The sequence below is a fragment of the Oncorhynchus tshawytscha genome, linkage group LG29 (assembly GCF_018296145.1).
Source record: "Oncorhynchus tshawytscha isolate Ot180627B linkage group LG29, Otsh_v2.0, whole genome shotgun sequence".
NCBI lineage: Eukaryota > Metazoa > Chordata > Actinopteri > Salmoniformes > Salmonidae > Oncorhynchus > Oncorhynchus tshawytscha.
The window spans coordinates 15,841,472-15,858,067 of NC_056457.1; the positions used below are offsets into that span (position 1 = coordinate 15,841,472).

The 16,596-nt window shown below is 39.6% G+C and overlaps 2 protein-coding genes across 2 annotated transcripts; one reads left to right on the forward strand and one right to left on the reverse strand.

The window, feature by feature from the left end:
* Nucleotides 1–52: 52 nt before the first annotated feature.
* Nucleotides 53–4,468, reverse strand: LOC112227855 (patched domain-containing protein 3-like). The gene is made up of 4 exons (XM_024392802.2): nucleotides 2,792–4,468; nucleotides 2,422–2,555; nucleotides 2,134–2,279; nucleotides 53–1,871 (listed from the first exon to the last, which is right to left on the reverse strand). Exons 1-4 carry the CDS (start codon nucleotides 3,497–3,499, stop codon nucleotides 349–351), a joined length of 2,511 nt encoding a protein of 836 aa, XP_024248570.2. The 5' UTR covers nucleotides 3,500–4,468; the 3' UTR covers nucleotides 53–348.
* A 1,485-nt stretch (nucleotides 4,469–5,953) lies between these two features.
* LOC112227854 (probable polyketide synthase 1) lies at nucleotides 5,954–16,361 on the forward strand. Its single transcript, XM_042308627.1, has 6 exons — nucleotides 5,954–6,011; nucleotides 7,715–7,868; nucleotides 8,112–8,272; nucleotides 8,375–8,581; nucleotides 9,061–9,242; nucleotides 9,646–16,361. The coding sequence occupies exons 1-6, from the start codon at nucleotides 5,954–5,956 to the stop codon at nucleotides 15,223–15,225; spliced, it is 6,342 nt and encodes a 2,113-aa protein (XP_042164561.1). The 3' UTR covers nucleotides 15,226–16,361.
* Nucleotides 16,362–16,596: the final 235 nt, after the last annotated feature.

Genomic DNA, 16,596 nt, shown 5'->3' on the forward strand with positions numbered 1-16,596 from the left:
CTAATGACAACCGAGAGCATCTGCTGTTTGAATAAATATATAAAAGTCAATATATAATTTAAGATAATTTTATTCGCTTTTTAAAACACAATTACAACAAAGATAAATATAAGCACACTGTAGTAACAATCAACACAGCATTTACATTACAAACTATTTCTAAAATGATTCAAAAAACATAAAAACAAAAAGATGACTCATAAAAATACATATTTTGACACCATAAAAGCAAAGTATGACATAATCACAAGATTAGAAGTAAGCAAAAAAGTCAGTTCATTAAAACAATTTAACTGCTATTCTACCAACTCTTTCAACCATGATTAGTGTGTTCTGTGTGAATCTTGGTCAATTAAAATTGCATATGCCAAAGAAGGTCAGAAACACAGGGATGAAAACGATGCCATGAAGTACCCCAAACAAAATGACCAAGAACATGATCTTAAAGAAGGTTCTGAAGATGTAGCTCTCAGCTGCAGACAGCACCACCACTCCTAAAATAGTAGACACAGCTCCCTGTATGATGGGATACCCCAAGTGATAGATAGCATCTACAGCCTTCTTATTAGCAGTGACCTCTTTGCTAGAGACAAAAGCATAGGAAATGTGAGCAGAAAAATCCACTGAGAAACCAATGCAGATGACAAGATTGATCATGGATACAGAGTCTAGATTGACATCCCATAATGCCATGAAACCAGCAACACCCACTATGACAGAGGCAATAGCAAAGGTCACCCACAGAGAACATATGGGGTTGGGGATCAACATGAGGGAGATCACCAGCATGGCAAGAGTGGCAACTACAATGTTTTGGATGGTATTACTAACAATGACTGCATACTGGTCAAAGTATATGAAAGCAGGGTGGTAAACAACCAACTTTTCTGAACAACCATTAGCTGTCTCTCGAAGCTTATTCAACATGTTCTTTTCATCAACAGCTGTACTGACGTTGATTGTCTGAATAAACATTCGCGAGGCAATTATGACTTTGTTTGAAATATTCACATCTTGTCTGAAGTCTGATCGTTGTAAAAACGCAGGTAAACTATCCATGAAAATGGTTTTGTTATTTGGATTTATAACTTTCACATATTCATTAAGCCAAGAAAGAGTCATATCTTTAGCAACCAATGATCGACCATCCAAAGTTAGACTCTCAAAACGTTTAAGACAAGTATCAAGACGCTTTCGAGCAGTTTTGTCCCAATATTGAAACTTACTGTCAGTCACAACAACCATAACATTTGGACCATACTCTGAAAAGTATTGGTCCTCATTATCATAATAGCTACCCACATATGAGCTATCAGCTGCTAGGTTTTTAAGGTCTATGCCTTCTTGTATTTGGAAGCAACCATAGATACTTGAGCCCAAATATCCAGCATAGAGCAGGATCACAAACACCTTGGTCCAAGTAGTTGTTAGAAATGGCCCATAGTACATCTTAAAGAAGTTGTTAATGGGCATAACTTCCTCTTTTCCCGTTTCCTGGTCATAAGCTCCTCCTACACAGCAGATATTGTACTTTTCAGGACTATCCTCTGGTTCTGGAACCTTCATGCATGTCAGCCAGTGTCTGTTGCCCTTTTCACGACTCCCATTCAATGCCAGAAATGCACCAAAGAAGGTAATATTGTACAAGTAACAGAACAGGACAGCTGTGCCAGTATACATACAAAAGGATTGTACAGAACGAAAGGGAGTTAACAGACCAATATAGAAGGCCAGGGCATCAGTTAGTGTTGTGATGGTGATAGAGACAGCTGCCTCTTTGTATGTAGCTGCCATACGGTCCTCTACGCTGTCATGAACTTGAGTCTGCTGCCAGCAGGAAATCATGATGAACATGTCGTCAACACCAATTCCTGCGATCAACATAGAGTATATTGAACATCAGTAGATCATAGATCATTAGAGGGAATTGCCACTGTAATAAATATCACCAAACTTCATTAGTTACAATGTTACTACATGTTAATACAACGTTGTTAATACAGTTATTACTGTGTAGTTACATAGGTATAAGGGCAACTTAAGTGTTACCGTCTACGTAGTCTTGTGACTGACAAAAACATGGTAGTGGGTTGTTAAAATTACTATCTAAAGGATTCTGATAATAAACCTGACCCAGTATTAAGAAAGGAGCCGTTGCAACAGTCATGGCAAAGGGCATTCCACAGAGCAGCAACAACCCGAAACTGGACAGCACAGCTAGGCCTGCAGATAGAGCACCAAAGATGGCCACCCACACCTTGTTCCTCACACAGTCCAACCTGTAGATGAAAATATTCTTACTTTGTACGGAACATCACACGTAGCAATTATAAATAGTAAGTTAAATTAGTGTTTTAACATGGTGCACACATTTGCTGATTTTGATTCATTTAAAAGACGACACATAAGACATCAAATTACCTCAAGCAAGATATAATTGAAAAACTTATGGCCAGGAAGTATGTGACGGAGAAGAGAGGAATCACAGATTTGGAGTTTTCCTTAAACTCCTCCTCTCTAGAATTAGATGTGAAGTATGAAACTTGAATCTGCCGCTATAAAAACAAATGCAAGAACTGTGAGACTAAGTGAAAACTTTAGAGGGTCACATTAAGGAACAGATTATTTTACAAAACATTCATTTTTATATTTCAGTGAATATGAGCACTATAATTATATATGGCTCAAATGCGTAAAGCCACTTCTGTGCATATGGACAAAAGTATTTTACCAAACCTGGCAGTATGCCCAGACAGTTCTGAATCTGTAAAATATAATAAACTGTACTTACCTTATTCAATTCATCTGACAAGTTGGAAAACACTTGAGTAAACCCATGTAGCCAATCATCATTTTCTGCCTCGTTGTTTTCTCTGAGAAAGTAGAAGAGTCGAACAGCCTTTGCACTAACGATGATACTTGAATTCAAAACTACTCCACCAAGTTCTGTCCCCAAAAAGATGGTGTTTGACGTTGAATTATGATAAGGAAAGGTCAAGTTTGCCTTCTTAATTGTACTAGCTGTGCCATTAATGATATCTAACATGTCATTTGAAAAGCACCTGTTACTTTTCATGGCACAAAGGTTTTCATAGGTTTTTCCTTTTTGGCCTACCATCTCTCTAACTGTTCCATCTAAATATATGATCTCCTCAAATGCCTTCTCACTCAAGATATCGGATGACTTTGAAACAGCGATGAAAGACCCATAGCTCCCCTCGTTATACAGCCGCAAACGAGAGAACTCTGAATCATTCTGAGGAAAATGTTCTTTGACAAAATGTCTCTCCTGTTTTGCAGGCCCGTCCTTTGGAGTAAACTGGTCCTCTATGCCATGCGCCTCTCTCTCTTCAAGGAAGTAAAATCCTGCCCCAAGCCCCGCAGAGATTAACAAAGGGACAAGTAGAAACCACCATGGATTTCTCCCAACAAAACCTCCAAGTTTATGAAACCAATTTGACACTGATTTTTCAATGCAGTCTGTGTGACACGAAGGCATGGTCACCGGTTAAGATTTAAAGAAGTTATTATCAAAATGTATTATTTTGTATGTATAGTCGAGAAAAAGATCTGTAAGGACCTTGCAATGAGCACAGCTGCTTCAAATGGAACCCCTCCCTAACTGGCAGCTATTTTGTGAGCTGCAACCTTAAAATACACGTTCAAAAAGAGGAACTTGTCGTCATGGAAACATGTTCTAACTGTAAAGAGCACCTGTGAAAATGACCAGGCCAATCATTAACTATTAAACCTGATGAGTTACTGCTTATATCATTTGCTGTCATCTTCCATGAACTAGGCCTATAGTCTATGGCTATGTGAGCCATGAAAATAAGCTTTGTTGGTGCATGTCCCCAGTTGAAAAGGTAGGACTCCGTTTACCAGGATGTTGGATTCTACAGTACATACTAATGTGATCATGGATTCTTACGAATAGATAGTACCCATTTTCTGATGATCAGCATGAAACATCTTATCACGGGAAGTTGTGTCTTGTTTGTTTTAAACCTGTAAAATTTACGACCATAGCGGAATGCACTGTTCCTCTGATGCATTATATTAAAGCAGTAAAACTCAAATTGGCTACCATGCAAGTCAGGTACTGGCAGATTGTCACCCTATCACCTCGCCTTGAGTTTTCCATGCCCTCAGCAAATGTCTCTCTCCTCAGTACAAAATAGTACCACCCATATTATCACCAACACTACTAATGGTTCGTGGAGAATGGAATGATCAGCTAATTAGTAAGGACTCATTTGATCATTACAGTGACAGTTCTGGTTTCCTATCATTTTGACAAACTGTTTCAGTTTTTATGGTTCTTGACTACACCCCAAATATTTTAGTTTCTAAACGTAATTAACATATTCTATATCAGGAAAAGGAAAAATGGATCTCAGATAAGCTCTTTTGAACAAATGTGGCTGGATAATCTGTTTTTCAAACAAACGTAATTGTCATTTTACACTACCGTTCAAAAGCTTGGGGTCACTTAGAAATGTCCTTGTTTTTTAAAGAAAAGTACATTTTTTGTCCATTAAAATAACATCAAATTGATTAGAAATACAGTGTAGACATTGTTAATGTTTTAAATGACTATTGTAGCTGGAAATGCCAGATTTTTAATGGAATATCTACATAGGCGTACAGAGGCCCATTGTGTTAGCTAAGTTTATCATTTTAAAAGGCTAATTGATCATTAGAAAACCCTTTTGCAATTATGTTAGCACAGCTGAAAACTGTTGTGTTGATTAAAGAAGCAATAAAACTATTTAGACTAGTTGAGTATCTAGAGCATTGGCATTTGTGGGTTGGATTACAGGCTCAAAATGGCCAAACACAAGGACCTTTCTTCTGAAACTCATCAGTCTATTCTTGTTCTGAGAAATTAATGCTATTCCATACTAGAAATTGTGAAGAAACTGAAGATCTCGTACAACGCTGTGTACTACTCCTTTCACAGAACAGCGCAAACTGGCGCTAACCAGAATAGAAAAAGGAGTGGGAGGCCCTGGTGCACAACTGAGCAATTAGACAACTACATTCGAGTGTCTAGTTTGAGAAACAGACGCCTCACAAGTCCTCAACTGGCAGCTTCATTAAATAGTACCCGCAAAACACCAGTCTCAAAGCCAACAGTGAAGAGGCGACTCCGGAATGCTGGTCTTTTAGGCAGAGTTGCAAAGAAAAAGCCATATCTCAAACTGGCCAATAAAAAGAAAAGATTAAGATGGGTAAAATAACACAGACACTGGACAGAGGAACTCTGCCTAGAAGGCCAGCATCCGGGAGTCGCCTCTTCATTGTTGACGCTGAGACTGGTGTTTTGCGGGTATTATTTAATGAAGCTGCCAGTATATATTCCATAAATGTATATATTCCATAAAATAATTTGCTGTTTCCAGCTACAATAGTCATTTACAACATTAGCAATGTCTACACTGTATTTTTGATCAATTTGACATTATTTTAATGGACTTTTCTTTCCAAAACAATGACATTTGTAAGTGACCCCAAATTTTTGAACTGTAGTGTACATTTAAGTAATTTCTAGCAGACCCTCTTACAGAGCGACTTAGAGTAGAGTGACTAGACTTTCCAGGAAAGGTTAAGAGTAATAAGGAACTGTATCTGAAAATGGAAAACCTGTGTGATAAAATCTGAATAATGTTATAAATTTACCAAGGAACTGTTTGACAAAATTAATAACTCATTCATCCCTTGGCTTTCATTTAGAGCAGTGATTGCACTTCGGTATTTCTGTGGAACTGAATCAGCATTTCCTTAGAGGGCTGCTATCAGTCCTTACGCATATAAATACAATACAGGTGAGACAACGAGCCAAAGGAACAGGAGGCAAATCGAGCACCTTCTATCTGAGCTGAGTTTACACTTGAAGTTAAGAAACAAGTGCATGCATTTCAGTGTCCAGCTGGTGTGACAGACAGCCAGGATGGAGGAGGAAGAGGGAGCCATTGCAGTGGTTGGCATTGGATGCAGCTTCCCTGGAGGTTTGACAGTTAACCTTTTTTTTGTGATGATGAACCTTTTTTGCTAGTTCTCTCATGTATTGTAATTCATTTCAGTTTATAGTTTCAATCACTTTAAAGCTAGAATCTGCAGTAGAATCAATAACAAAGCGGTTGCCCTGCTTCTGTATTGGTGAAAAGCTGAGGGATGGGCCTGGAGAAATGTAACCACTCTCAAATTCCAAGACAGCTATGGATGCAAGGACTGACCATGATATCAAAAATAATAGTTTAAACCATGTTTTTAAGCTATACAAGTGTTAATATACATTTACGTTGTTTACAAACATTGGAGTAAAACAAGCTTATATTTGGGTTCTGATGGGGTATGACAGTTGAGCTAAGGTTATGAGGTATTTATAAGTAATATTCTTCAAGAATCAATGGGTATACAGTCAGGTCGAAAATGATTGGCACTCTTGATAGATGAGCAAAAAAGCTATATTGCATTCTTAAACATTTTAGAACATTATATTTTTATAATAATGCAATTCCTAAAAGAAACATATATATTTATATATTTTAAGATAGGGGTCATAATTATTGGCACCCCTGTTTTTAATAACTTTCAATACCTCACCTTGCGAGGATAACGGCACTGAGCCTTTTTCTAAAATGTTTTATGAGATTAGAGAACACATTTTAGACCATTCCTCCATACCGAATCCTTCGAGATCCTTGATATCCTTCGTATGCGCTTATTGATGGCCCTCTTCAATTCAAACCACAGGTTTTCAAAGGGTTTCAAGTCCAGAGACTGAGATGGCCATTGAAACATTTTTATTTTGTGGTCAATAACGATTTCTTTCTGGATATTGATGAATGCTTGGGATTATTGTTTTTCTGGATGATCCACTTGCGACCGAGTGGTCCACTTGATCTAAGATCCCTCCCAATGTGTTCTCCAATCAAGAAGTTTTCACTTCTTATAGCACCATCCCACTGGGCACAGACTTCAGTTCAACGTCTAGTTTTGGTTTACATTTGGTTGAGTTGTCAACTAAAGTTGATTTTAACATGGAATCAACAAACATTTCACCATGCCATTACATTTAGGTAAAAATTTGGTGGAAAAAAATACAAAATTCCCTTAAATGTATGATTCTTTTCAAATCCAATCAGTTTTCCACATTGATTCAATGTCATCACAACGTGGATTCAAACAGTTTTTTCCCTGTGGGATATGAAGCTGCTTAATATAGGTTAATTAATTAAATAGTTACTATTTTATTAATTAAATTAAATAGTTAAATAGTTGCCAGCAAAGAAAACACCAGACAACAGAAATTACAACTATTACGAAACATCAACTAACTTGTGTATTGATACATGCAATAACATGAATGTAGAAATGTTTATCTATGACCTAAAGATCATTTTTAATCAAAAAACTTTAACATCTTTAAAAAATATATATATATATTTTTTATATATATTTTACCTTTATTTATACCGTTTTTTTTCTCATTGAGATAATATCTCTTTTCCAAGAGAGCTATAGCTATAATTTGTTATGTTTTATTTGTAGACAAGCTTGATGAAATTTGATTCAGAAATGATATACATTGTTATGAAAAACATTTTGTTAAAATATATATATATATATATATATTAATAAATATATAGGTTTGTTAAAACAATTCCAATGTATTTCCCATTCTGATACAACACATATTCAATTCCAGGTGAGGGGCTTGACAATTTCTGGAAGGTTCTTCTGGAAGGAAAGAACTGTGCATTGCCAATCCCTAACGAGAGGTTTAACAGTACTTACTGGTATGATGCTGACAACAGCAAACCTGGAAAGTCTCACACTAGCAAAGCTGCTCTCATAGACGGGTTAGTATGACGTTTCCCTGACCCTCACCATTTTTTGTTGTTGCACTACTACGGTTACTCATAATTTAATAATGTACTGCAAACAATCAAAGATGCTATACTACGGTATATTGTAGAATTATATTCCTGGTAATGTGTAGTTGACCAACAAATTCTCTTGTCCCTGAATTCCCAGCTTCTGATTGCATTTGTTGTATTGAATATTTTCCACTCTGGTTGACTGGTTAATGTTTTGATTCTTAGCTTTAACGAACTAGACCTGAGGTTTTTTGGTGTCACTGATGCTGAGGCCGACTACATGGACCCCCAGCAGAAACTCTTGCTGCACTGCACCTATAGGGCACTAGAGAATGCTGGGATGCCAATGGAGAAAGCTAGCGGAACTAGAACTGGAGTATACCTAGGTAATATAACTTTTTTTTCCTTTACAGATAAGTGTGAAGTTGTGATTTGTGATACCATGATTGATACTAATATCACGTTCAATTCTCTATGAAACTCTGTAGGACTAATGAACAGAGACTACGATCTCACAACTGCCCAGTACAATCCAGGCTTGACTAACCATTGGAGTGGCACTGGTAAAGCCATGAGTATTGCAGCCAACCGGATATCCTACACCTTCAACCTCACTGGTCCATCAGTTGCCATAGACAGCGCCTGCTCATCATCTCTTGTGGCTCTGCACTTTGCTTGTCAAGCCATAAAACAAGGTACAACTCTTGTCAAATTGTGCGTAAGATAATTGCTCTACTATCATTCATAATTATGGGCTCCTGAGTGGCGCAGCATCTCAGTGCAAGAGGCATCACTACAGTCCCTGGTTTCGAATCCGGGAGTGATTGGGAGTTCCATAAGCAGCACACAATTGGCCCAGTGTTGGCCGGGGTAGGCCGTCATTGTAAATAAGAATTTGTTCCTATCTGACTTGTCTAGTTAAATTATATATATATATATATATATATATATATATATATAATTTTTTTATAGATTACTAGATTATTTTATATTGCTTCTTTTAATATGTAACGTAGATTTCATGCACACTACCCGTTACTACGAATTGTGCCCAGAGGGACATTTCCAAAACTATAAAGCAAAAGTTAGAATCATATGTTTGACTATTAGCCCAGTTTCAGCTACATGAAAAAGTGCCACCTGCAATTATATAAAAATATTTTTGTCCTACCAGGTGACTGTGAAATGGCTCTCTGTGGCGGTGTCAGCTGTATCATAGAGCCACAAGTCTTTGTCGCTCTCAGCAAGGCAAAGATGATTTCCCCTGAAGGCACCAGCAAACCTTTCTCCAGCAGAGCAGATGGCTATGGCAGAGGAGAGGGCTGCGGGATTATTCTGCTGAAGCCACTGAAACAAGTGAGTTCTTACCATTGATTTAGTTTTCACTCTTTGCAGTACAGTTCAAACATATTCAAACTGGCCAAACATTTAGAACAGTTGGCTATACAATGTGTCTGGGAGTATTTGATGCATTGACTTTCACTTTCACTTTGTCAAAACTTCTAGAATACGACTAACATATTACATATACTGTATTTACCATCCCTTGTCACCAATTTGACTTAAGACTGCAATAGACAAACTCTTGTTTCTCATTTTATGACTTTACTTGACAGTTTTATTTGCAGATCTGTATGTACTGTACAATTTGACGCACCAAGAGCCATTTAGGGTGGAGCCCAACAGTTCCCTGCAGTAAAAAGTTGGCACAGACCCTGGTCTATCAAACATGTTACGTTGAACTTCAAATCTTTTACAGGCCTTGAAAGACTGTGACCATGTATGGGGCATCATAAGCAAAACTGCAGTAAACCAAGATGGCCGCACAGTCTCTCCAATCACCAAGCCATCCATGGTCCAGCAAGAGGAGCTGCTCCGCAGAATCTATTCACAGTCTGACCTGTCAACTGTCCAGTACATAGAGGCTCATGGGACTGGAACTCCAGTGGGGGATCCCATAGAAGCAGGCAGCATCTCCAAAGTCATTGCCAAAGCCAGACCTCCAGGTTCAGAAACACTCCGCATCGGCTCTGTGAAAGGCAACATCGGACACACAGAATCTGCAGCTGGTGTGGCAGGTCTAATCAAGGTACTACTAATGATGAAGCATGAAATCATTGTCCCTTCACTGTTCTACTCTGAGGACAGTGCCAGTATAGACGCTAAAGCCTTAAACATAAAAGTTCCCACTCAAGCAGAAAAGTGGGGAAATGCAGGCTCGGTCGAACGGATTGCAGGGATCAATAATTTTGGTTTTGGAGGCACAAATGCCCACACAATTGTCAAACAGTACAACAACTCTCACACCCAAACAGCCAGGGTTGATAGGTCTTATGAGTATTTTATCCTCTCAGCAGCCTCAGAAAAATCCCTTACCATGATGGTACAGGACACAGCTGAACAGATAAGTGGAGACAAAACAGTGGAACTCCAGGGTCTGTCATATACATCAGCCTGTAGAAGAAGCCACATGAAACATAAATACAGGAAGGCATTCACAACATCCTCTCTGGTTGATCTGAAAAACCAGCTGAAATCTGCTTTGAACAAAAAGATTGCCCCCTCCAAACTAGATCCAAAGTTAGTGTATGTTTTCTGTGGGAATGGTGTGGCCTACCAAGGCATGTGCAAGCAGCTCCTGAAACAGGAACCAGTGTTCAGAGAAAAGATCAAGGAGGTTGAGGCGCTTTTTCAAATGTACCAAAGAATGTCCATCACAGAGAGACTGGAAAGTGCATCAGTTGATGACGACTTTTCAAAACCAGATGTTGTCCAGCCCCTCCTCTTTGCCATTCAGGTTGGCATTGCCAGTCTCTTCAAGCACTGGGGCATCAAACCAGATGCAATTCTTGGTCACTCTGTTGGAGAGGTTGCTGCTGCCCACTGCTCTGGTCTGCTGTCCCTTGAGGATGCAGTGAAGGTGATTTACTTCCGCAGTACTCTGCAGAATAAAGTCACAGGAGGGAAAATGCTTGTGGTCAGTAACATGGCCGTGTCAGAGGTCTTGAAACTCCTTCCCTCCTACTTAAATAAGGTTTGCCTGGCTGCCTCCAACAGCCCACAGTCCTGCACCCTTGCAGGTGATGCTGATGCTATAGACAGTCTCCATCAAAAGCTAAGCAGTTCAGTCAAGAGTAAGAATCTGTTCCTCCATGTTCTGGATGTCCCTGCTGCATACCACAGCCAAATGATGGATCCCATCCTCTCTCAAATAGAGGACAGTATTGGCTCTTTACAGGTGAATCATGTTGAGACAGAATTGTTCTCCACAGTCACAGGAAAGGCAGTAGAGCAGCCAGACTTTAGCACAGGCAAATACTGGGCCAGGAACATTCGAGAGCCTGTTTCATTTGAACAGGCAGTGAGATCAGCAACCAAAGACAAGAAGAATGTGGTCTTTGTAGAGATAGGCCCTAGAAGGGCTCTACAAAGGAACATCCAGGAGACTCTGGGAAATGAGACACAAGTGCTCACATCAGTGCAGCAAAATAAAGACCATGAGACAATGCTGGACACTGTGTCCAAACTGTTTGAGTTGGGGGTTCAGGTAGATTGGGACAAGTTCTACAGAGGTTGTGAGACATCCCCAACACCTACCCCAAGGTATCAGTTCGATTGTGTGAAGAAAGATGTCATCTTTGAGGCAGCACAGAAAGGTACATCGGGCAGTCATCCTGTGTTAACTCAGACAGGCAATGATGGAAAAACCTTCAGTTGTGATTTGGCCTCAGCCTCAGTGGCTTACCTGCAGGACCATAGAAACAATGATGTTGCCATTGTCCCTGGTGCCCTCTACGCTGAGTTGGGTTTGGCTGCCTTCATGGCCAGTTCCAAATCAAAGGTGCCACTCAACATGCTGCAACTCAGTGTCAGTTTTCAGAGTCCATTTGTCATTGCACCAAATTCTCCTGAGATGAGTGTCAAACTGGATCACTTTGAAAACGAGACAACGTTTAAGATACAATCTCCTACAGCAACGTATGCATCAGGCAGCATATCATGCAAGCAAGGGAGGTTGGCTGAGGAACAGTACATCTCTCTAGACTCAGTTTACAAACGATGCACATCAACTATGAGTACTGATTACTTTTATGATTACCTAAGTAAGAGAGGGTTTCAGTATGGTTCTGTTTTCAGAAACAGGGGAGATGTGCACTATGGTGCAGACTTGATGGAAGCCATCTCTGTTGTAACTGTCCCTGAAGAACTACTGCCTCAGTTGCATGATTTCTGCATTCACCCTGTAGTGCTAGACTACTTGCTACAACTGACTCCAATCACAATAGTGAATGCATTCATGGCAAGGCCTGGCTTCCCTGCAGAAATAGGCAGTTTGACTGTTCACGAACCCCTGCAGCCTGAAATGATTCTTTATTTGAGAGCCGCAAATGTTGCAGCCGACCATTTCGAAGTATCTGGCTGTTTCACCGACAAAGCAGGTCGGGTCTTGGTTGAACTGAAGCATGTCATAGTCAAGTATCTGGGGAGCCAATCTAATGTTGTTGAAGAGTACTTCTTCCACAATGACTTCAGTGTTGTGTCTGATGACTACAAGCCCATTAATAAACCCAAGGCATTGGTTTTCGCTGACCAGATGGGTGTATCTGAAGCCATGCAAAAACATTTGAGCTCACAGTCGCAATACATCTCTTTCACACATGCCAATGATCTCTTGAGCCGTGGATTCAAAGCGCTGTTGTCAAAATTCAAAATCTTAGACTTGAAAAGCTTTGCAGAAATCTTGTTTGTGTGGAGCAATGACAATGTTACCTCCCACGAAACAGAGGCTATCCTGGAGAACATGGTAAACTGCTGTGAGATGTTCCGACAAATCGTCCTGGAACTGAAGGCTATGAAATTTCCAAATTCCATCAGAGCAATAACCTACCGGTCAGCAGAGAACACAGTGGACCGCATCAGCGCAGGCTTTGCCCTCTCAGGCATGACTAGATCATGTGCTGCAGAAATGTCAGATCTTTCCTTCCAGCTGATTGACATCAGCTCTGTCTCTACAGAGGACATCAGAGCTCTGTCTCAGGTTCTTGACTCATTCCCATGCAACCAATACCCAGAATTGGTGGTGAAAGATGGACAGATTCTAAAACCTTACATAGTGCACACTCCCACTGAAAGCAGTGACAACTCACAGGAAAATGTCCACTCTTTGAAGTCTGAGGAGTTCATCCTTCAGACTGCTAACCCATACAGAATGACTAGCTTGTCTGCCATTCCTTGTGATGTTGAGCATAAGAACATTGAGGAGAATTCAGTTGAGATTCAGCTCAGTAAGATTTGTGTTCATTCTTCTGACTACTTTCCGGTCAGTGTCTCTGACATGAACTATGGCCCGACAATGTACTGGAACAAACACACATCTCAGGACCACCAGCTTTTCGCTCTAGACTTCAGTGGCACTGTCACAGCTGTAGGGAAAGAGGTGAGCAAACTGAAAGTGGGGGAGCATGTAGTTTCATGTTATCCGACTGCTGCATCTTCTAAGATTGTGATTCCTGAAGCAGCGTGCTACAAGACAAAGAGGCTCACATTTCTGAAGGAGGCACCCTGTGTGTCCTACTTTGTACTTGCATGGGAAGTCTTGCATCGTGCATTACCCAAAGTCAAACAACAGAGGTTGGGCATCATCTCATCCGTTCCTGACTCAGGTTTGACAAAGGTCTTAGCCCAAACTGCAACCAAATCAGGATGGAATAACATTGTTCTGCCACAGTTTAGTGCTCAGCTTCAAAATGTGAACAAGCTTGATGCATTTGTCCTTTTACCTCCATTTGACAAATCTCAGTTTGAAAAAGCATGCAATGTTTCCGGTGTGAGACACATTGTTGCTGTATGTGAAAATGAGTGGCAATCCTCCATCTCACAAAATGGCTTCAGATGTGGCAATGACAATGTTCGCATTCAGACTGTTCAAATGTCTAGCGCATTGGAAAAGGGATCTATCAGAGCAGAGAAGTCTCACATTTACCGTTGGCTCAAATCAATGCATTTGGACAAGAAGTCTTTAGATTTCGAAACCACCATCTTTCAGAGAGTGTCATCTGGTAGCATTGACTTCCTGCCTGTTGAAGAGTCTGAATCATACTTCAGCTCAAAAACCCTTCCTTTTGTGGCACTGAGTAAAGATGATTCCAAAGGCACACTGTCCAACATTAAGTTGTTGCCGAAACCAAACCAGCTTTTCCAGAAAAACTCTGTGTACATTGTCACAGGTGGTCTAACTGGACTAGGGTTTGAAACAGTGAAGTTTATTGCACAGCGAGGAGGAGGGTATATTGTCATTCTTTCCAGAAGCAGTCCCTCGACCGACTTACAGCAGGAGATAAGTAACATTGAGAGTCAGTCTGGCGCCACAGTTGTCAGCTTGCAGTGTGATGTTTCAATCTCTGCACAAGTAGTGAATACCGTTATTGCGATTAAGGAACGTTTCCCCTCTTGTCCAATCAGAGGGGTCTTCCACAGCGCCGTTGTCCTGCATGATGGCCTGATTGAAACTCTTGACAAATCTCTCTATGAGAAAGTCCTGAAGCCCAAAGTGAATGGAGCTGTGAATCTGCATCACGCCACAAAACACTGCAAGTTAGATTACTTTGTGTGTTACTCCTCCATCTCTGCCTTTATTGGCAATGCAGCACAAACAAACTATTGTGCAGCCAACTCCTTCTTGGACACATTCTGTCAGTACAGGCGAAACATTGGACTTGCAGGACAGTCCATAAGCTGGGGAGCTTTGAACCTTGGTCTCTTGCTGGACAAAGACCATTTCCAAAGATTTCTGGCGGCAAAGGGGATGATGGTCATGGGGGTAGCAGAAATCCATGAGAGCCTAGAACAATGCCTTCTGCTGAACAGACCACAACAGGTTGTCTGCAAGTTCAGTTTCAAAAACCTGATGCGTCATGTTCTTGCTCATAATGCCTCCCTAAACATACGTTTAGGCGCACTGGTGGATGAGGGGATAACAAAAGAAAAAGGGGAAGTTGCAGGATATGACCAAACTACCGTGTCCATGTCACCAAGTGAATACGTCAAGTCGGTGCTCAGGGAAACGCTTGGTGTTGAGAATGATGAGCTGAATGACGATTCTTCTCTCACCGCATTAGGCATAGACTCAATGCTAGCCATGACTTTGCAGAATCTTCTCTTTCAAGACAGGGGTGTGAATGTTCCCCTGGTTAAATTACTGGACCCCAACAGCACACTGTCTACTTTGATAGCAATGCTAAAAGAGGGTGCAAACCAGGAATCTGAGCTTGGTGATGACCTTGCCTTGGATCTGATGGAAAAGAATGAGGAAGAAAGTTACATGTCTACTGTACTTTAGAGATCAATCAAATTTGATTTATTTAAAGTCCCCATGCAGTCTTTATGATTACATTTTTTGAATCACTGTATGTCTAATATATCACTGTGTGTGTTTGTTTCATGACAATAACTCCAAACATATATTTTTTTAATCATTGATTTCCCTGAGCCTCCTTTTGCCATTGAAATGCTCAGTCAGATAGTGTAGGCGTGTTGATACAAATGTAAATATATTTACATACACAGCCCTGATTGACAGATAGGGTCGTCTAGACTGCTTACCCCTTTAAAGTAGGAGAATATATATGCAAATAAAATATGACTGGTCATTGGTAGGAATAATCAGATCAGATTGTGATGTCATGCTATGGGCCAAAAACTTCATCCCACCTGAACAGGCTGAAATTCAAGCCCCACCCCACCCCACCCCAAAAACTATCTTAACTAAAAGGGCATTATGACAATTTCAGAATGTTATTTCGACCTCTTAGTGTGAAAAAATATATACATTTTTGCCTGCACTGCCCAGTCAGCACTCTTTCATTGCATTCAGTTTACCTTGATTTGGTCTTGATGTTTAGCCATACAGAAGGTTAACCTTAGAAATGTTCATATTATTTGAATGATTAAATATCAATACTGCATACATTGTTACTTGAATAAAAATGATTTATGGAAAACTAGTGCAATATAATATGGGATATTTACAAGAGAAGACAAGTGTTCAAAATACTTCTGCGAAACAAAATTACTATATCAGGCTGAATTATTTTCACTCTTTTTCTTTCATGGTAAAACATTGACAATCTTTCAAATATATATTTAAAATTTTTGACAAAATACATATGTATTATCCTGACATGATCAACCTTTGTTATGTTTTGATTATAGTTTAATCTGCCATTTTTATTTCAACCTTTGAGTATCATAGTCAATGTTAGATAATCTTATAAGTAGTGTATAATGCTTCATTCATCTCATGCTATTCTTGTTCATTCTGGTTGTGTTCAATAATCTATGTAGTGTGCAGCAGGTGGTATAGCAATGAAATATCAGTCAAGTATTACAAAACTAAAGATTGGAATGTTAAAAATGGAGCAGAGGTTTAGTGATCTGGAAAATATCTATGTTCATGTCTTTAATAAACAATTAAACAGAAATATTGCAAATTGTCCAGATCTGATCACTTTTATAATTTACTGTATCCAACTAAATAAAAATGACAGAAAAGGAAACACACACTTACAATCATCCTGGTAGATAGATATTTTAATGCTCTATCATAATAGAAAAATAGACCACATTTAACAAGGAAATGACATGATGCTAAAGGCAGCCCTTTGTAATTGTAAGTGTTTAGAAAAATTATAGCATCATTTAAGAAAACTGT